The 19,119-nt window shown below is 41.6% G+C and overlaps 1 protein-coding gene across 1 annotated transcript in view; it reads left to right on the forward strand.

Moving 5' to 3' along the window:
- The first annotated feature begins 3,350 nt into the window (after positions 1-3,350).
- The window catches only part of aacs (acetoacetyl-CoA synthetase), a 110,680-nt gene continuing 94,911 nt past the window's right edge, over positions 3,351-19,119 (forward strand). The window contains exons 1-4 of the mRNA XM_068005753.1: positions 3,351-3,841; positions 6,678-6,781; positions 14,973-15,093; positions 17,470-17,583. Coding sequence (XP_067861854.1) covers positions 3,712-3,841; positions 6,678-6,781; positions 14,973-15,093; positions 17,470-17,583 — 469 coding nt within the window. The 5' untranslated portion in view covers positions 3,351-3,711. The remainder of the gene's footprint in view (positions 3,842-6,677; positions 6,782-14,972; positions 15,094-17,469; positions 17,584-19,119) is intronic.

Genomic DNA, 19,119 nt, shown 5'->3' on the forward strand with positions numbered 1-19,119 from the left:
TGACCTGGATGGTGTCGAGCTTCTTGAGTGTTGTTGCAGCTGCACTCATCTAGGCAAATGGAGAGTATTCCATCACACTCCTGACTTGTGCTTTGTAGATGGTGGAAAGGCTTTGGGGAGTCAGGAGGTGAGTCACTCGCCGCAGAATACCCAGCCTCTGACTTGTTCTTGTAGCCACAGTATTTATGTGGCTGGTCCAGTTAAGTTTCTGGTCAATGGTGACCCCCAGGATATTGATGGGGGGAGATTCGGCGATGGTAATGCCGGTGATTGTCATGGGGAGGTGGTTAGACTCTCTCTCTTGTTGGAGATGGTCATTGCCTGGCACTTTTCTGGCGCAAAAGTTACTTGCCACTTAGCAGCCCAAGCCTGGATGTTGTCCAGGTCTTGCTGCATGCGGGCACAGACTGTTTCATTATCTGAGGGGTTGTGAATGGAACTGAACACTGCAATCATCAGCAAATATCCCCATTTCTGACCTTATGATGGAGGGAAGGTCATTGATGAAGCAGCTGAAGATGGTTGGGCCTAGGACACTGCCCTGAGGAACTCCTGCAGCAATATCCTGGGGCTGAGATGATTGGCGTCCAACAACCACTATAATCTTCCTTTGTGCTAGGTATGACTTCAGCCACTGGAGAGTTTTCCCCCTGATTCCCATTGACTTCAATTTTACTAGGGCTCCTTGGTGCCACACTCGGTCAAATGCTGCCTTGATGTCAAGGGCAGTCACTCTCACCTCTGGAATTCAGCTCTTTTGTCCACGTTTGGACCAAGGCTGTAATGAGGTCTGGAGCCCAGTGGTCCTGGCGGAACCCAAACTGAGCATCGGTGAGCAGGTTATTGGTGAGTAAGTGCCGCTTGATAGCACTGTCGATGACTCCTTCCATCACTCTGCTGATGATTGAGAGTAGACTGATGGGGCGGTAATTGGCCGGATTGGATTTATCCTGCTTTTTGTGGACAGGACATACCTGGGCAATTTTCCACATTGTCGGGTAGATGCCCGTGTTGTAACTGTACTGGAACAGCTTGGCTAGAGGCGCAGCTAGTTCTGGAGCACAAGTCTTCATCACTATAGCCGGGATGTTGTCGGGGCCCATAGCCTTTGCTGTATCCAGTGTACTCAGCCGTTTCTTGATATCACGTGGAGTGAATCGAATTGGCTGAAGACTGGCTTCTGTGATGGTGGGGATATCGGGAGGAGGCCGAGATGGATCATTCACTCGGCACTTCTGGCTGAAGATGGAACCTGTTGTTGTAGTTCTGTTGGAACCAATTACATAGGCACGTGCAGTCCAGCATTCCTTCAAAGTAATTTCAATGAGTGAGGAAGAAAGCTCGAGGAAAGGACCAATGTGGTAACATTCTCTGAAATATTACTGGTGCCACATATAGGAACAGAGAGTCAAGTTAGGCTAAGAGATATCAATGTGTGGCTAAGGATTTGGTTTAGATTCTTGGGGAATTGGGGTGCCCTCTGGGAAAGATTAAGCCTGTACCAACTGGATGGATCTGACTTGAACAGAAGAAGAACAGGTGTACAGTCCAAAGGAATAGATAAGCTGATAAGAATAGATATGTTGGAGGCTAGTACAGGTGTACAAGTTAGTCAGGAAGGTTCTGACAGGAGGCAACAAAATCATGAATATTCCATAGTATGGGAAAGCGATGTGAAATCTAAGCAATGATGGGGAAAAAAAGGTCAAAAATTAATGGGTCACAGGTTAGTGTGCAAATTATACACATGCTAGAAGTCTAGCAGCGAAAAAGGATGAGCTGGAAATATATGCAGATTTAAAAAATTAAAAGCGCAACCAATCCAATTACGATCGTTATTTTATTAAATTACGAGTTCATCTCCTGTAGTGTTGTACATAGTAAATTGAAGAATATGGACCCTGTTACCTGTTTCTGTTGTCTTCATGTTGCTGTTTCTTTCTGTCTCTCCCTTTTTCTTCTCTTCTGCTTCTCTCCCCTGAACTTAATTTTGCTTCTCTCTGTTTTCTTTCAGGTGTGAGGTGGTGAGTAATATTATGTTGGTTCCTTTCACCACCACACTACAACAGCTGCATTTTAAGGTCTGGGTTGCAGGAAAAATATGTCCCTCAACAGCTCCTTTCCCATCCCCTCCCCCCCCCCCCCCAATTGCTCAAGCATCTCTCCCACCCCTTGCTCCTATAATGTCCCCTAGCCCTTCATCTTTCCACTACCCATTCCCCTTCCTACCACACCCTCACTCCCACCATTACCCCTACCTCTTCCCTTTCAACTACCAACTCAAACCTTTTATCCTCCTCACCCCCTTGTTTCAGTCACCCCACACTTAACCCTCCATTCACTCCCCCAACTCCCTCTCACTCCCCCAACTCCCTCTCACTCCCCACCCCCACAGTTAGAGGCCAGAGGCCCCCTCATCCTCGACCAGTTTCCCGCTTCCACTTCCCCTCTCAACGTATGTTACTATCTGTTCCCTCAACCAGGCCTTGTTTGCTTTCAACAGTCAGCTTGCGTTTTTAAAAAAAAATCAAATTAGAATGAGGAAGGACTGTGCCTGTCTGCCTTTATCTCTAGTTGTGTCTTTCTGTCTTCCTGCCTGTTTCTCTGTCTCAAAGTAGCACAGCATTAGCATTGATCTGTTTCAATTGTCGACAAAATGAGATAATTAGCTGGCTTCAAAATTCATTTAAAAAAAAAATCTGAAGTAGCATTAGACAAAGAAATAAAACACTCCCTATCATCCAGCTCTCTCTCAATTCAATGGAAAAATAATTGTTATTGTGAAATATATAATTAAAAATTTTGGATATTAGAAATCCGTGTTACCGAAGGGAAAATGAATGGAAAAAAAGACCTATTGCCACCTCTCACCTAGAGCCAAATACTATGTGTAACAAATTTGTGTGAATTGCAAAATTCTGTTTGCAGTTGAGATCGAATTTACAAACCCCAGCCTATTACTTACAAGGGAAAAAAAATCCAATATAAGCACATCATTTATTTGGATTCTGACAGCTCAGGAGCTTGCTTATAAGGCGATTTTATTAAACACTACCTGTACTTTACTAAAGCTCCGCAGCTTCTCCCCTCCCTGTGGTATTAGGACGTGTTACACGCCTCTGGATGATCTAAGCTACCTATTCTGTGATAGGTTGCGGTCCTAATCAATTGCTGCTTTTTTTTTAAGAGCCTAATTGGGCCGAGCTGTCGGGATTGCGAGCGTTGGTTGGTCATTTTCAGCTCTCTCCTGCTCGGTTATTGATCGGCTGTGTGTTCCGGAGCAAGTGTTTACTCCTCGCCGATTGGTCACACCTCCGCGTCTTCTCCTCGGCCGATATGGTGACTTGAGGCGGCGCAGCCAATCCAGACTGGAGTCTGGTGATGGGATGCTGCTGGGCGGGGAGGTGAGCCAAGCCAAGCACCCAGACAGTGTGTGTGGAGGAGGAATGACGATAACCACCGAGAGCAGCAGCCGCTGTCATTTGAGGCGCAGTTATCACCCCTCCAAATCTGATATCGCCGCAGAGGTTGCACTGGATAAGACTATAGGTGGCAGTGAGGTGCGGAGCTCTCAGTCATTCACTCGGGCGAGCGACGATAAACAAGTGCCAGCGCTGCTCTCATAGCGGAAGTGCTGAGTTATAAAACGGCAACACCTTAAGTTACATTGTAAGCGAATATATTTGCGACGGTACAAAAGTAGCGACAAAGATGTCTAAGGAAGACCTGGTTTGCGAGGAAATTGTGGAGTCCAAAGTGATGTGGTATCCCGACTCCAAAAGGAACACTCGCATGGACGGATTCAGGAACCTCATCAACAACAAGTTTGATTTAAATCTGGGTAGGTATCTGGATTGTATGATGCATAATGTTGGAAATTGTCATTCGCTGCAACTCTTGGTCACCTCAAGACTTGATTTCTCCAATGCTGTCCACCTACATGAGCACCAATTCTTTCAAAACTCCACTGCCCACGTCTTGATCAGCACCGTTCACTTTGCCCTTCACCCCCATTCTCGATGACGTACCGTGGCTCCTTGCCTCCTAATGCATCACATTTAAAATCCTTGGCCTCATCCACACATCCTTCCATGGCCTAGCCCTCATCCAGCCTTGTGTCCACTTTGATCCTCTGGACTCTGGTCTCTTCCCCCCCCCCCCCGCAAAATTGGTGATAGCATTCAACCATCTTGGTCCTACTCTTGGAAAGACTCTAAGTTCCTTCACCTCACTCTGGCTTTTAAAAACCTTTTCAGAGCCTATCTTTTTGACCACTTGTTTGGGTAGCTCTCCCAACAGCCCATCCCTTCCCTGGGCCATGTCCATTCCTTTCTTCTGCTGTGAAGTGCTTGGGACATTTTCCTACATTAAAGGTACTACAGGTGTATATAAATGTAAGTTGTTGGTTTCTAACTAGTTCCCCACTAATATTTGTCAGAATGTAATAGTGTATTTGGAGCAATTAACAAGGTCATTAACCCAAAACTGCTACTGCAGACAATTTGCTTTGGATTTTAATTGTTTGATTTTTTTTGGTTGACGTTAGACACCCTGTTTTAAAAGTCCCGTTTTAAAATGCAGGGCAAACCAAGTTCTTGCAAATTACATTTGGAAAAAAAATCTATTCTGAGCTTTGAGACATGCGTTTGCTTGTAGGGTACTGTGAATCACTTGCTTTTTTGACCGGTGAATTGCCAAGCCTTCTACAGTGATTTAAAATTGGTACCTTGTAGTTGCAAAATAAAATCAATGGTAAGTTGATTGTTAGCATTGTACTAATGGCCATGGGTACATTGACAACGGGCCATAATTTGCTGTAACTGGGCATCTAATGGCATTTGCCATTAGTTAGACTTGCCCCTGCACCCTTCAGCTCAAAACATTTTTGCCCACAAAGTGCGATCTGATAACTGCGCAGCGAGGGAAACGGCATCTGGGACCTGAGTGAACAGGGCAACCCACCAGGGTATCTCCTTAACCAGTGAGATTTAAGGATTGGGAAATAAACACAGGAAGGACTGAGAAGGCGGGTGAATTAAACAGCAACAACAACTTGCGTTTATATAGCACCTTTTTAATGTAGTAAAACGTCCCAAGGCGCTCCACAGGAGCATTATCAAACAAAATTTGACACCAAGCCACATAAGCAGATATTAGGACAGTTAAAGGTAGGTTTTAATGAGCGTCTCAAAGGAGGAGAGGGGGCGGAGCGGTTTAGGGAGAATTACAGAGCTTAGGGCATAGGCAGCTGAAGGTCCGGCCGCCAGTGATGGAGCGATGAAAATCGAGGATAACATAGCCTCCTAATCACATGGACTCTGTGCAACTGGAGCTTTGTCTAATCAGACCCTGCCCTTCCAGAAGATTCCTTTCAGCTATCTTTCATCAAACAAGATATGGCTCACAGGTCTTTAATTTGAGGGCCCATCTTTTAAGGATGGACGTCACATTTTCTGCTTTCCAATTAATTAAATGTCACCCGATTCCAGTGAGCTTTGAAAGATATCGGTGAGGGGATTTACTACCACCTTAGCCAGCTCCACCTGCACCATTGGAGGGAAATTGCCAGAAGCTAGAGTCTGCTTTAACTTCAGCTTGCTATAAACCTTACTACTATGCATTCCCTTGTGATTCTAGGGGTTGCTCTCTTTATGTTCCCCTCTCAGCACCCTCTTCAATGAACAGTCACGATGTATTGATTTAGTCCTTTTTCCGCTTCCCTGTCTTCAGACAGCACCTCCCGACTGGTAGATGCTCCAATATCTCTCTGCATCCTTCCCTTGGACCTGATGTCAGCTGTGGCTCGGTGGTAGCACTCTTGCCTCTGAGTCAGAAGGTCGTGAGTTCAGTGTCAAATCAGGTACAGAAAGAGAAATAAAAAGAGGGAAAGAAAGATTGGATTAAGAGAGAGAGAGACAGACAGAGAAAAGGGACAGAAAGGAAAAGTAAGAAAAAACATTTAAAATTAAAAATTTGATATTTTTAAAATTTCCCTGAAAAATTCAAAACCCGAAGGGATGAGACACTTGTAATCGTTAATTTTCAGTGTGAGGGCTTGATTGGCAATAATTAACAATTATCATGTTGTTAAAAGGGTATTTGCACTAATTACTAGCCGTAAATCTCTGCGGTGGGTTTAGTTTGTATCCACCATGCAAACACAGCAACTTCAAGACATTCAATGCATGTCAGTGGTGAGGCAGACAGTGAGATGCTGTTTTCACAAAGCTAATGGCAGGGCGGTGCAACTCAGATAGCAACTTTTGGATATTTGCATTTAACCATGCATCTGCTCTTCGCCTGAAGTTGCTGTAGCATTTTTGCATAAATAATGGCGGGCACCATTAGCCGCACTGTTATTATGACAGCAAAAATATATTTTTTAACTATATCTATAAAGACATACATTTACCAAAACACTGTACCTTTTGGAATAAAGTCAGATGATTGTATTTCTGTGGGGCACATGGCTTTAGTAATTTAAAAATTAAAAACCTCCCATAACTATTTAGCTAAAACACAATTTTAAAAAAAGTAGGATCTGCAAAGGTAGTGATTTCTTTCTCCCTCCCCCCTTAATTTCTACCAAGTAATTCTACCAAGCAGTTAAGAGAAAACAGTAAGATACGTAAAAATAAATTGATATTCAAAGTTGAAACACTCCATTTGTTTTGCAGCCAATTATAATGAATTGTATCAATGGTCGGTGGAGAACTACCCAGAGTTCTGGGCAGAATTTTGGAAATTTAGTGGATTGGTTTCCTCTCATCTTTACAATGAGGTAAAGTAATATCTTTTGCCCATTTTAAGTCATTGAACTTAGTTTGGTGTTTTTGTAGTTAAAAATGCTTTAGAAGTGCATTAAGTGACGTATTCCAAAGGATAAAAGAAACATGCAATTAAGAGGACTGTCAAGCTGTTCAGCGAGAGAAAATCACAATACATTTTTTCATGTGTGGTACAGTAGTAAGAATGCAAGCTAGCCAAGCCTGATGGGAGGGTTGAAGATATCTGGTACAAAGTAGCCATTGTGCCACGTTCTAGCTCACTGGTCCTGATAACAATGAGATACAGTAACCTAATTCTGTGGATGTATTGCACTTCTGGTTTAAGACTCGTCGTTGTATTGTATGATTTGCCACTGGGAACACCCAAATAATGCTACAGGCAGTGAATAGCAATTTATGTGCCTGGAGTCTCTGCTAGGGGACCAATCGGGAAAATGCGCCCAGGATGCTGGACACTGCACCGGTTTGACCGTGGTGAAGTTATGCCCAAATTTCCGCGCAAACTCAATTGCATAAGCCTGACTGTAAAATCTCCCATGAATCAGTGCAATCAAGCAGCATAATCGAACGGAATTGATTATTGCACTAGAGGCCCAACACCATTTAAACAGTTTTTAAACATGTCTTGAGATTACAGTGGAGTTAAATTCTTTGAGTTCCCAAACGCGAGACTAATTCACACGGGATGTTTTGCCACTGCATTCCAGAGTTAGACTATTACTGCAACCTAAGGTAAACAAAAGTTCCCAGTCCTACGTGGGGTAGTCTGAAGAAGCAGTGGATTGAGGCAGGGTGCTAGCCTAGAAAGAGGTGAAGATCACTGAGGCACGTTCACTTGCTTTGACCTTGCACTGTCTTTATCAACTAATCACAATGGCATAGGCAGAATTCTGGAAGTGGTTGAGTGGGCAGTCTCATCGCTGGCGAAATAATACATGCCTCCAGGAGGGGAGGGGAGTGGAGGTGGAGGGTATCACTGGAAAATTGTAGGGCTTGGTTAACACTGCTGGTGGATAAGTAGAATTCTGTATTATTGGGTGACTGAATATAGAAATTAGTTGTTGAGGTTTAATTGCAGCTTCCTGTTGTACACTTATGAATTATTATTTCTGTGCTGCAAAGGGAACCAGCGACTGCCAGTGAGCAGCTCATCAGAGTACAGCTGTATGTCGGGATATGTGGGACTTGTTAATATGCAATGAGCAATTGTGTGTGAATCTGTGTACAGCTTGGACCTAGCAGATATCTAACCCAGTCTCCCAGTAGAGTTGGGTATTGATTCAGTTCTATGGAAGCAAGTAGGTTGAGCATTGATGGGATAAATGCATGGTTCACAACCATATGATTTGGCAAATATTGATAAAAGGCCCGATCCATGGTTATCTGCAATGCCTACTGCTGATATTAATGCAACCTCAAGTTATTTTCTACCCTTGAAATAAGGGTATTTGAGAAATCTCATTACTTTAACTATGTCTTGTGTTACTGAATGTGAATCGCACCTTGCTAGGTGTGATTGCTAGTTTTTTGTTAAAATTTTAGTGAATTTGACTAATACAGGAGAGTACTTAGAATATCTTTAAGCCAAATATTAGCACAGGAAAATTGAACCTTTGGTGTGTCAATAAATAGTGTAAATTTCGGTGTGCAATTTAATTTCTACTGTAGGCAATTCTAGGAAATGGGTAGATTAGATCCTTGGTGGGGAGAGGGAGAGCACTTCATATCAGTTGTTCGCCATTTAAAATCTGATTGCCTTTGTTAACGAGGAAACTGTCAAATCAACAGAGAAATTGATGGATCACTGAATGGAATACTAAAATGTTTCAGAAACCCATTATGGAGTCCTTATTTTAATTGAGACGTGTGGCATATTCCTACCATTACCTCTTTCCCCCTCCCATGGAAGCCTTCTGGGTTTTCTTGGGTTCTGTAGGGCAGGAAGAGCAAACTGATCAAGGAATGGGAGACTTCTCAATGTATCTCCTGGCAGTGAGTAAGTGTTCTAATTGAGTAAATTTGTCAAATGTCACTGGCTGGGCAGTACAGGTCTTTTGACTGGGATGATGGGCTTGTTTAACTTTTTTCCTCTTTAACAAGCCAAATTCCTATTGCATCAAACAGCAGTGATTACAATTTTTTTCCTGTATCTCCACAAGTACTTCTTTGTGGTAGTTGCTCTGCAGTTTACGTATGTTTGTGCTTTTCTGGTTCCTCTTAGGCTAGGTTACTTCAGAAAGCAAAAAACAGCACAGGGCTAAAATCTTTTACACCTTGATGGATGAGTAAAGGGGTTGAACACTACCTATTGCTATATTTACAGTTGGCCTGGGGTGGGGTTTTGTTTGTGGAATGCTGTCACTGCTGTACAGACAGTTAAAAGTAAAGGTCTTTTAAGGGTAGAATGGCCATTCACAAAACAGTGTCCTGCAACAAAGTGCTTGTTCAGAAGGAGTGTAATGTAAAAATGACCACTCCAATGCAAACTGAAGAAGAGGCACAAGCAGTACTCTGTGAAATAAGTCAGTGGTGAAATCCTAAGGGAGGTTTGTTTTGGAGCAGTTATGAAGGGCAGCTATGTTTACTATCAGTCACTGCATCCCTGCTGTGAACAGCAAAGATTAATGGAGTTGTTTATGAGCGCTGAATTTGACCGTTGAATTGTGGTGTCTTAAGATGGCGGGCTGATTTTCTAATGGTGGATCAGACCAGAAAGACAAATGCAAAATTGAAATGGTCTTGGGTTGGTAAGGATAATATAGTTTATAAGTGAAGGTATAATAAAATTTGTGTGTGTGTGTGTGTGTGTGTGAAGAATTGTATATTGCAGCTTCTCCATTCTTTATAAATTTATTGATTTCAGTTATTTTTGAATGTGATAAATTGAAATAGCAATTCAACACATGACATTCAGTGGTTTAGAAATAATTTTATCTTTGATTTTAATCCATTGTTGGCTGGGAGACCCAGATGTTGACCCTCTGGTGTTGTCATTTTTTAAAATTCCTACTTTCATCTTGCAAACTGACTTTGAAGCAAACATTAGTTATAGTACCAAAGCTGCTCAGATGCCAAGTAGCTTTGTTATCTTTAATATTAGCCATATGATATAAAACAATATTTAAAACTCAAAAAAAATTAAACACTTTTGCATGTCCAGTCTCCTTTCCATTCTTTTCTTTCTTTTCCTATTTTTAATTTAACGTTATTTGTATTTCAGTCTAATATCTAATTTATTGAAATCTTTTAAAAATAGAAATTAAAACACTTTACCTACTGTTCTTTTCCAGCTTCTTGGATCCAACAGTCCATTTGGTGGTGGGAGCAATACTTAGGGAAGGGGTGGCCTTTGACTGATACATGGCTGATGGGGCATTGTTGTATTGATAGTGAAACATTTATATAGGTGTCAAATAATATACAAGTGGCTGGAGAATCGTATGCTGATGTGGGGTTTTATTAATGCAAACAAATTCTTAAAAAAATGTATTGTATTAAAACAAGGTAGCAGGGTGTGATGGGTTAATGGTAGCTGCGGCTGTGAATGCAGCTAGTTCTAGGAGCAGCAGTTTATGAGTGGCTGAGGGGAAAACATCTGTGCTGGGAGCCTGCGGTGGTGACGGGAAGAATATATTTTATTTTAAAACTCCATATGCTCTTTAGGTCAACAAAACGTTGGGGAACTCTTAAAATAAAATTCAAATGCCCAAAATTTCACAAGGACAGTGTTTGCAGTACTAGACAGGGATGAAGAGACGGTAAAGGGAGTAGATTTTATTATTCCTAGTTGAAAGGATGTACAAGCTTAAAAGAGTGAGGAGGGGGAAAAAAGGAAATGTAGTCCTTTTTGTTGTAGGTCAAAATGTGATAACAGAACCCAGGCATGTAATTATCAAACTACGTACAGTTGGACAGATCCCAAATCTGAATTTCCTTATATTGTATCAGGAAGAATGTTATGACAATTTATAGAAAGTTATCTTTACAATCCTTTATTTCCTTTTAATATGTGATTGCCACGAGGTTGCATCCTGAGCTCGGGTGGCTCACCATGTAGAGTTGAGACTGCCAACTGTATAAAACTGGAGGACAAGTCAACCCATGGTACATTCAAGTCCTAACAGCTGATTCAAAAGGACAGTGGAAGATGTTGTTTCTACGCCTTCTCATATAATTTAGGGAATGGTGTGTGACACATGGAAGCCTGGAGGAGAGGCAAAATAAAATGGATTGGAAGAATTTTTAAAAAAGTAATAGTCTGACTCTCCTTTTTTGGCCTGTGCACCTGCTAAATGTCCTGTATGTTTAAAAATAAATCAATGTTTAAAAAAACAAATTTAAGTAAGTTGCAACCCCCCACCCCCCACAAAAACTGCAGATGCTGGAAATCTGAAACAAAAACAGAAAATGCAAGAAACACTCGGGCAGCATCTGTGGAGAGAGCAGACAAGTTGACGTTTAAGGTCAGGACCCTTCATCTTTCTAGATCAGTTGCACCCTTGTGTAAATTACTTTCCTGTATTTGGAAAACTCAAATAGTTACAATTTCTCAAACAGAATTTCACAATGTGTGCAGGATAGTTTGTTTCTTGTGGAAATTGGCACTTTATAAAACCAGTGTAATGTATGATTTTTTTAAAGGATGTTCTCTTATTTTAAAAAAATGTTTCTTGTATGAGCACAGACATAGAACCAATGAAATTAGCTTGAAATTTGCAAAGGTTTTACTGCATATATAATTACTTAGGCATTCTTACAATTTGCAGTAGCATGGATAATAGCTAATAGTCAGATAGTGAATAAGTTAGAGAATTTTTAAAATTATTCATTCTTGGATAGTGGGCGCGCTGGCGAGGCCAGCATTTATTGACCATCCCTAGTTGCCCTGAGCAGTTGGTGGTGGGCCTTCTCACTGGTAGCGGCTTGATACAACTGAGTTTGCTTCCAAGGCTACTTCAGAAGGCAGTTAAGAGTCAATCATGTTGGTGTGGGACTGGAGTCTCCGATCGGGTCCTCCCCTAAAGGACATTAATGAACTAATTGGGTTTTTACAGCAATCTGACAGCTTCATGGTCACCTACTGATGCCAGCGTTTTTATTTCCAGATTTTTATACTGAATTCAAATTCTTAAACTGCCATGAAAAAATCTTAGCAGGTAAAATCAAAGAAAACCCAAAGATATTTTATAAATACATAAAGAGCAAGAGGATAACTAAGGAAAGAGTAGGGCCTATTAGACACCAAACAGATAAACTATGTGTGGAGGTGGAAGATGTGGGTAAGGTTCATAATGAATATTTTGCATCTGTCTTCACAAAGGAGAGGGACGATGCAGACACTGTAGTTAAGGAGGAGGAGTGTGAAATATTGGATGGGATAAACATAGTGAGAGAGGAAGTATTAAGGGGATTAGCATCTTTGAAAGTGGATAAATCACCAGGGCTGGATGAAATGTATCCCAGGCTGTTAAAAGAAGCCAGGGAGGATATAACGGAGGCTTTAACAATCATTTTCCAAACTTCACTGGATACATGGGTAGTGCCGGAGGATTGGAGGACTGCTAACGTTGTACCATTGTTTAAAAAGGGAGCGAAGGATAGACCGAGTAATTACAGGCCAGTCAGCCTAACCTTGGTGGTGGGCAAATTATTGGAATCAATTCTGAGGGACAGGATAAACTGTCACTTAGAAAGGCACAGATTAATCAAGGACGGTCAGCACGGATTTGTTAAGGGGAGGTCGTGTCTGACTAACTTGATTGAATTTTTCGAGGAGGTGACAAGGAGGTAAAATCCATGTAGACTACATCAATTACGCTACCCTCATCGATGAGGGTAGCGCAATTGATGTAGTCTACATGGATTTTAGCAAGGCTTTTGACAAGGTCCCACATGGCAGATTAGTCAAAAAAGTAAAGGCCCATGGGATCCGAAGGAATGTGGCAAATTGGATCCAAAATTGGCTCAGTGGCAGGAAGCAAAGAGTAATGGCCGACGGGTGTTTTTGCAACTGGAAGGCTGTTTCATTGGGGTGTCGCAGGGCTTGGTACTAGGTCCTTTGCTTTTTATGGTATACATTAATGATTTGGACTTAAATGTGGGGGGCATGGTTAAGAAATTTGCGGATGACACAAAGGTGTGGTTGATAGGAAGAAAGCTGTAGACTGCAGGAAGATATCAATGGACTGGTCAGATGGGCAGAAAAGTGGCAAATGGAGTTCAATCCGGAGAAGTGTGAGATAATGCATTTGGGGAGAGCAATCAAGGCAAAGGAATACGTAATAAATGGGAGGATACTGAAAGGTGTAGAGGAAGTGAGCGACCTTGGAGTGCATGACCAAGTGAGATCCCTGAAGGTAGCAGGACAGGTAGATAAGTTGGTTAAGAAGGCATATGGAATGCTTTCCTTTATTAGCCGAGGCATAGAATATAAAAGCAGGGATGTTATGCTAGAACTGTATAAAACACTAGTTAGGCCACAGCTCGAGTACTGCGCACAGTTCTGGTCACCACATTACAGGAAGGATATAATTGCACTAGAGAAGGTGCAGAGGAGATTTACAAGGATGTTGCCAGGACTGGAGAATTTTAGCTATGATGACAGATTGGATAGGCTGGGGTTGTTTTCCTTGGAACAGAGGAGGCTGAGGGGTGATTTGATTGAGGTGTACAAAATTATGAGGGGCCTAGATTGAGTTAGTAGGAAGGACCTATTTCCCTTAGCGGAGGGGTCAATAACCAGGGGGCATAGATTTAAAGTGATTGGTCGAAGGATTAGAGTGGAAATGAGGAAAGACTTTTTCACCCAGAGGGTGGTGGGGGTCTGGACTCACTTCCTGAGAGGGTGGTAGAGGCAGAAACCCTCAACTCATTTGAAAAATACCTGGATGTGCACCTGAAGAGCCATGACCTGCAGGGCTATGGACCAAATGTGAGAAAGTGGAATTAGGCTGGGTGGCTCGTTTCTCAGCCGGCGCGGACACGATGGGCTGAATGGCCTCCTTCTGTGCCGTAAATTTTTGATGATTCATGGTGGGATTTTAACTCACCTGGATTATTAGTCCAGGCCTCTGGATTACTGATCCAGTAACATAATCTCTACACTACCATACCTGTGTGATTGATGCTTACAAGTGTTTGTGATTTTCTTTTGGGCCTGCAGTTGTGACAGTGCGTGTAGAAGCCCAAAATCAACAAGGGAGGCCAAAAATGATGCATGTATGTTTCAACAACAAAACTTATTCTTTTGCCTTTTTATTCAAAAGGGATCGTTCTTGACAATGCAATAGTTAGGCAGATGAAGCTACCATTTCCTGATGAAGAACAATAGGACTATGACATTGGTGCTTCATGTGTGCAAAGTCTAAAATATAGGAAAGCTTAGAAGGAGAAAAGGCTAATTGGCCAGGTGGGCTGGCACTCTAGACATAACTGTATCAACCTCTCGCCCAGCTGCAAGATATTCTTTTCCTAACTTCCATGTGAGTCAAACTGATCTATTAATATCCCTATAATCCGGAATCCCTATAAAGTTAGAAAAAAACTTCGGCGTTTTGATTCAAGAATTGGCAGATTGCATAGTTTTATTTGATGCTTCAAAGAGAGATAGAAAGCTTCAACCAAATTGAGGATTCAGGCCATTTCCTAAATTGAGAGCAAAAGCTTTCAAATCACCTGAACCGTGGAATACAGTTCATGCTTTAAATTGATTTGGAGATAGGTTCTCCTTTCAATAGTGGCTATTATTGTTGTTTTTTGTTTGAACATATAGTTGTGAGATGTATTGGTAGCAGAATATCACTGATCTATTCATTAGGACTTCGAATTACACACATAACTTGTAGTCTTGTGTAAAATATGAGGATATTTTCAATGTTTTTAATTTTATTAAGGAATTTGCATATAGGTTATAAATTGTTAATGTGCCATAAATGTTTCAGAAGATTTAAAATAATAACACAACCGTTTCAGTCCTCTAATGGAATAGGCTATTAAAACTAATATGTTGATCTAATATTCTGCTTTTGTTTCTGGTGATTTTTCATCTTCATTCTATTTCATGTTCTTCAGTTAGAAATGCTGTTAAAACCATGGCTGAGGTTACAGTTTATACAAGTGAAATATCTAAGTCACTGATGTGAGGAAGTTTTTTAAAAAAACTCTTATTGATGATGTTGCCTCCAGGTGATTGACAGGACAAAAGGAGTTGCAGATGTTCCCGAATGGTTCAAAGGGAGTAGATTAAACTACGCAGAAAATCTCCTGAAGCATAAAGATGATGACAAAGTGGCTCTTTATGCAGCATGTAAGTGTTTTATTGCTTTGTGATTTGGGGGGAGAAGGGGGTTGGGAGGAAGGAGAGCAGGTGCGGGGAAACGAAGAAAAAGCTGTCTTGAATGAAGGCATTTGTGTAGCAACGTGGTGGGTTTTTATCAGAACAAAGCCAAACCTGCCTCTCAGTTTTGCCTTTAGAACATAAAGCATGGAACAAGAAAAAGCCATCAAGTCTGCTTGTTCCACAGACCATGTACAATCTGTCCTCTCACAACTCTAGCCCATCTATTCAACTTCCTGAGGGGATGTTCTGCATTAAAGCTCTCCGATTCTCTAAAGGTAATCAGGGAAAACTCCAGGACAGAAACCCGAGGGCGACATGTTTACTATGTGTGGCCGGCAAACAACGCTCCCCACTGCCAGTGTGAACTCAGAAAAATCAGCCCTTACCTTGTAATATAGGCGTTCTGAATAGCTTCTACCAAAAGTCACAATTAGTCCATTATTAAATCTTGTCAGTTGTTTAGTATCCAAGTTACAGTTGTTGTGAGAATCATGTCACCAGTGGAAGATATAGCAAACAATTATTTTTGAAAACCATTAAAAAATCTGCTGGTTTACCTGAAGCAGTTTCTGAGGTAGAAGTGCGTGTTCACATTCATTATTGCTGGAGGGTATCATAGAATACAGCGTAGAAGGAGGTCATTCGGCCCATTGTGTTTGTGCCCGCTCTTTGAAAGAGCTATCCAATTAGTCCCACTCCCCTGCTCTTTCCCCATGGCCCTGCAAAATTTCCCCACTCAAGTTTTTATCCATTTCCCTTTTACAAGGTATTATTGAACCTGCTTCCACCACCCTTTCAGGCAGTGCATTCCAGACCATAACAGCTTGCTGCGTAAAATGTTTTCCTCGTGTCGCCTCTGGTTCTTTTGCCAATCACCTTAAATCCATGTCCTCTGGTTACCGACCCTTCTACCGCTGGAAACAGTTTCTCCTTATTTACTCCATCAAAACCATTCATGATTTTGAACACCTCTATCAAATCTCCCCTTAACCTTCTCTGTTCTAAGAAGAACAACCCCAATTTCTCTAGTATCTCCACGTAACTGAAGTCTTTCATCCCTGGTACCATTCTAGTAAATCTCCTCTGCACTGCCTCCAAGGCCTTGACATCCTTCCTAAAGTGTGGTGCCCAGAATTGGCCATGGTACTTTAGCTGGGGCCTAACCAGTGTTTTATAAAGGTTTAGAATAACTGTCTATGCTTTTTTTAACAGCCTTCTCAACTTATCCTGCCACCTTCAAAGATTTGTGTACATACATCCCCAGGTCTCTCTGGTCTTGCACCCCCTTTAAAATTGTACCATTCAGTTTATATTGCTTCACCTCATTCTTCCTACCAAAATGCATCACTTCTCTGCGTTAAATTTCACATGTCTGCCTTTTTCACCAGTCTGTCTTTGTCCTCCTGAAGTCTGTTAATATCTTTCTCACTGCTTACTACGTTTCTGAGTTTCATGCCATCAGCAAACTTTGAAATTATGCTCTGTATACCCAAGTTCAGGTCATTAATATATATCAAAAAGAGCAATGGTCCCAATGTCGACCCCTGGGGGACACCACTGCACACTTCCCTCCAGTCCGAGAAACAACTGTTCACCACTACTCTTTGCTTTCTGTCCCTTAGCCAATTACGTATCCACGCAGCCACTGCCCCTTTATTCCATGGGCTTCAATTTTGCTAACAAATCTATTGTGTGGTACTTTATCAAATGCCTTTTGAAAGTCCATATACACAACATCAACCACACTACCCTCATCAAACCTCTCCATTACTTTATCAAAGAACTCAATCAAATTGGTAAAACACGATTTGCCTTTATCAAATCCGTGCTGGATTTCGTTTATTAACCCATATTTTATGAAGTGCCAATTAATTTTGTCCCAGATTATTGTGTCTCAAAGTTTCCCCACCATTGACACTAGGCTGACTGGCCTTTAGTTGCCGCGTTTATCCCTCTCCTTTTTTGAACAGGGGTGCAACATTTGCAATCCTCCAGTCCTCTGGCACTGCTCCCAAACCTAAGGAAGATTGTGGCAAAGGGCCTCTGCAATTTCTACCCTTACTTCCCTCGGCAACCTAGGATGCATCCCATCCGACCGGGTGACTTTTCTACTTTGAGCGCTGCCAACCTTTTAAGTACCTCCTCTTCATCTATTTTTATCCTATCCAATTTCTCTACTACCTCCTCCTTTACGGTGACATTGGCAGCATCATCTATGCATGCTTCTTTCTAAATGGTGTACACACCTAATATGATTGGGTTATGGGGTTTGACTTGCTAGTTTTGCTTTTGTGCTGAATTTCTGGTATCAGGTTTTAATCTGTGCGTTGTATTGCTTAACAGCGGAAGGTAAGGAGGAGATTGTCAAAGTGACGTTTGGAGAATTAAAGAGAGATGTGGCTTTGTACGCTGCAGCTCTCCGGAAGATGGGAGTGAAGAAAGGTGATAGAGTTGTTGGTAGGTACCTTTTTGACTTCTAAACCAGCACTCTTCATTTCTGTTTTAACAAAGTAAATGCTTTAAGCAATCCATTTTCTAGTATCTCAAGCATTTAAATATGTTAAATTAGAAAGTGAAAGCTGGTATGTTAAATTAGAAAGTGAAAGCTGGTATATTAAAAAAACATTGCTCTGGATGTCTACACACAAGTTTTAACTGGTATGGCATTTGGTGAAATGATTCAGTGAATGAAGCAATGTGTTTGTATTTGAAAGGGTAGCCTGTTTCACTTCTTCTGCAATGTCCCGCTGTGTGTTGGTGAAAATGCTTTGCCTCTGCACTGGCTTCTGAAAAAAAGATTGTGGCATTCAAATCAATAATCCAGCAGGTGGTATGGTTGACTTAAGTTTGAAATGTTAACTAACATAATTACCTTAATCGTCCTGGCCAATATTTATCCCTCAACCAACAGGTTATCTATTTATTATCACATTTTGTTTGTGGGACCTTGCTGTGTGCAAATTGGCTGCCGTATTTCCTACATTACAACAGTGACTACACTTGTTTATATAAAGTACTTAGTTGGCTGTGAAGCGCTTTGGGACATCCTGAGGTCATGAAAGGCGCGATATGCAAGTCTTTCTTTATAATTTGCATGTTTTGATGCTCCCTCTATATTACAGACCTATTTTTGTAGAGTACCAGCTTTTTCTGCCAGTGCATCTGTTGCAGTGTGGGGTTCCAAGGCACAGGAGCAACAAATAAACAACGGCTCCTCCATCATAGTTTTGATTTGCGAGTTAATTTCTAGCATCAGACGATCCTTTATGGCTGGAGAAAGTTCGTGGTGAGAAGTCCGAGAACAAAATTGGCATTCAGCCCACCTGCAGCCTGGCACCAGGCTGCTGCATTTATACTTGCAGCCCAGGTATTGACATTCCTGGAGCCAGGTGGCTGTTGGTGCCTCCAGAGGAAGAATTTGCCTTATTTACTTGGCAGCTGCAATTTTAGCATTGGTGCGGTCGTTATTACAATGCTGCCATTGTAAAGAAGAGGACTGTCTTGTCTGATTCAACTTATCAGCTTTGAAATGTGGCATGGTAGGTAACTTATTAAATTAGTGTATAGGTGAAACAAATTAAATGAATTGATTGGGTGAGGCTGACCTGTTTTTAGTTTAAATTTCTCCTGTGTGAGGGGATATTTGGCAGCCTTTTCAAGGCAGTTAGCAACAATAAAGCAGGTCTTAATTAAAAAAAGAAATAGGTCTAGAAAACTGGTACAGGAATCATCAGTAACCTTTAGCTAAATTAGCTGAGGTGCTGAGTAATTCAATCGAAACCCATAGGGTTCACTCCCTCTAGATTCAGTGCTATGATTGGTGCATAGGAATGGGTCTATTTGCCATCACAGCTCAGAAGGAAATGTGCTGAATAACTGTTTCACTGTACTGCTCTCCTGTAAGAGTAAGAATTTGCCTGCTGTTCAAGTTGGTGTGTAGCCAAAGGGTAGTCTGATATTTAATCACATTTGTATCAATACACATCAGGTTAT

The sequence above is a fragment of the Heptranchias perlo genome, chromosome 25 (assembly GCF_035084215.1).
Source record: "Heptranchias perlo isolate sHepPer1 chromosome 25, sHepPer1.hap1, whole genome shotgun sequence".
NCBI classification, from domain to species: domain Eukaryota; kingdom Metazoa; phylum Chordata; class Chondrichthyes; order Hexanchiformes; family Hexanchidae; genus Heptranchias; species Heptranchias perlo.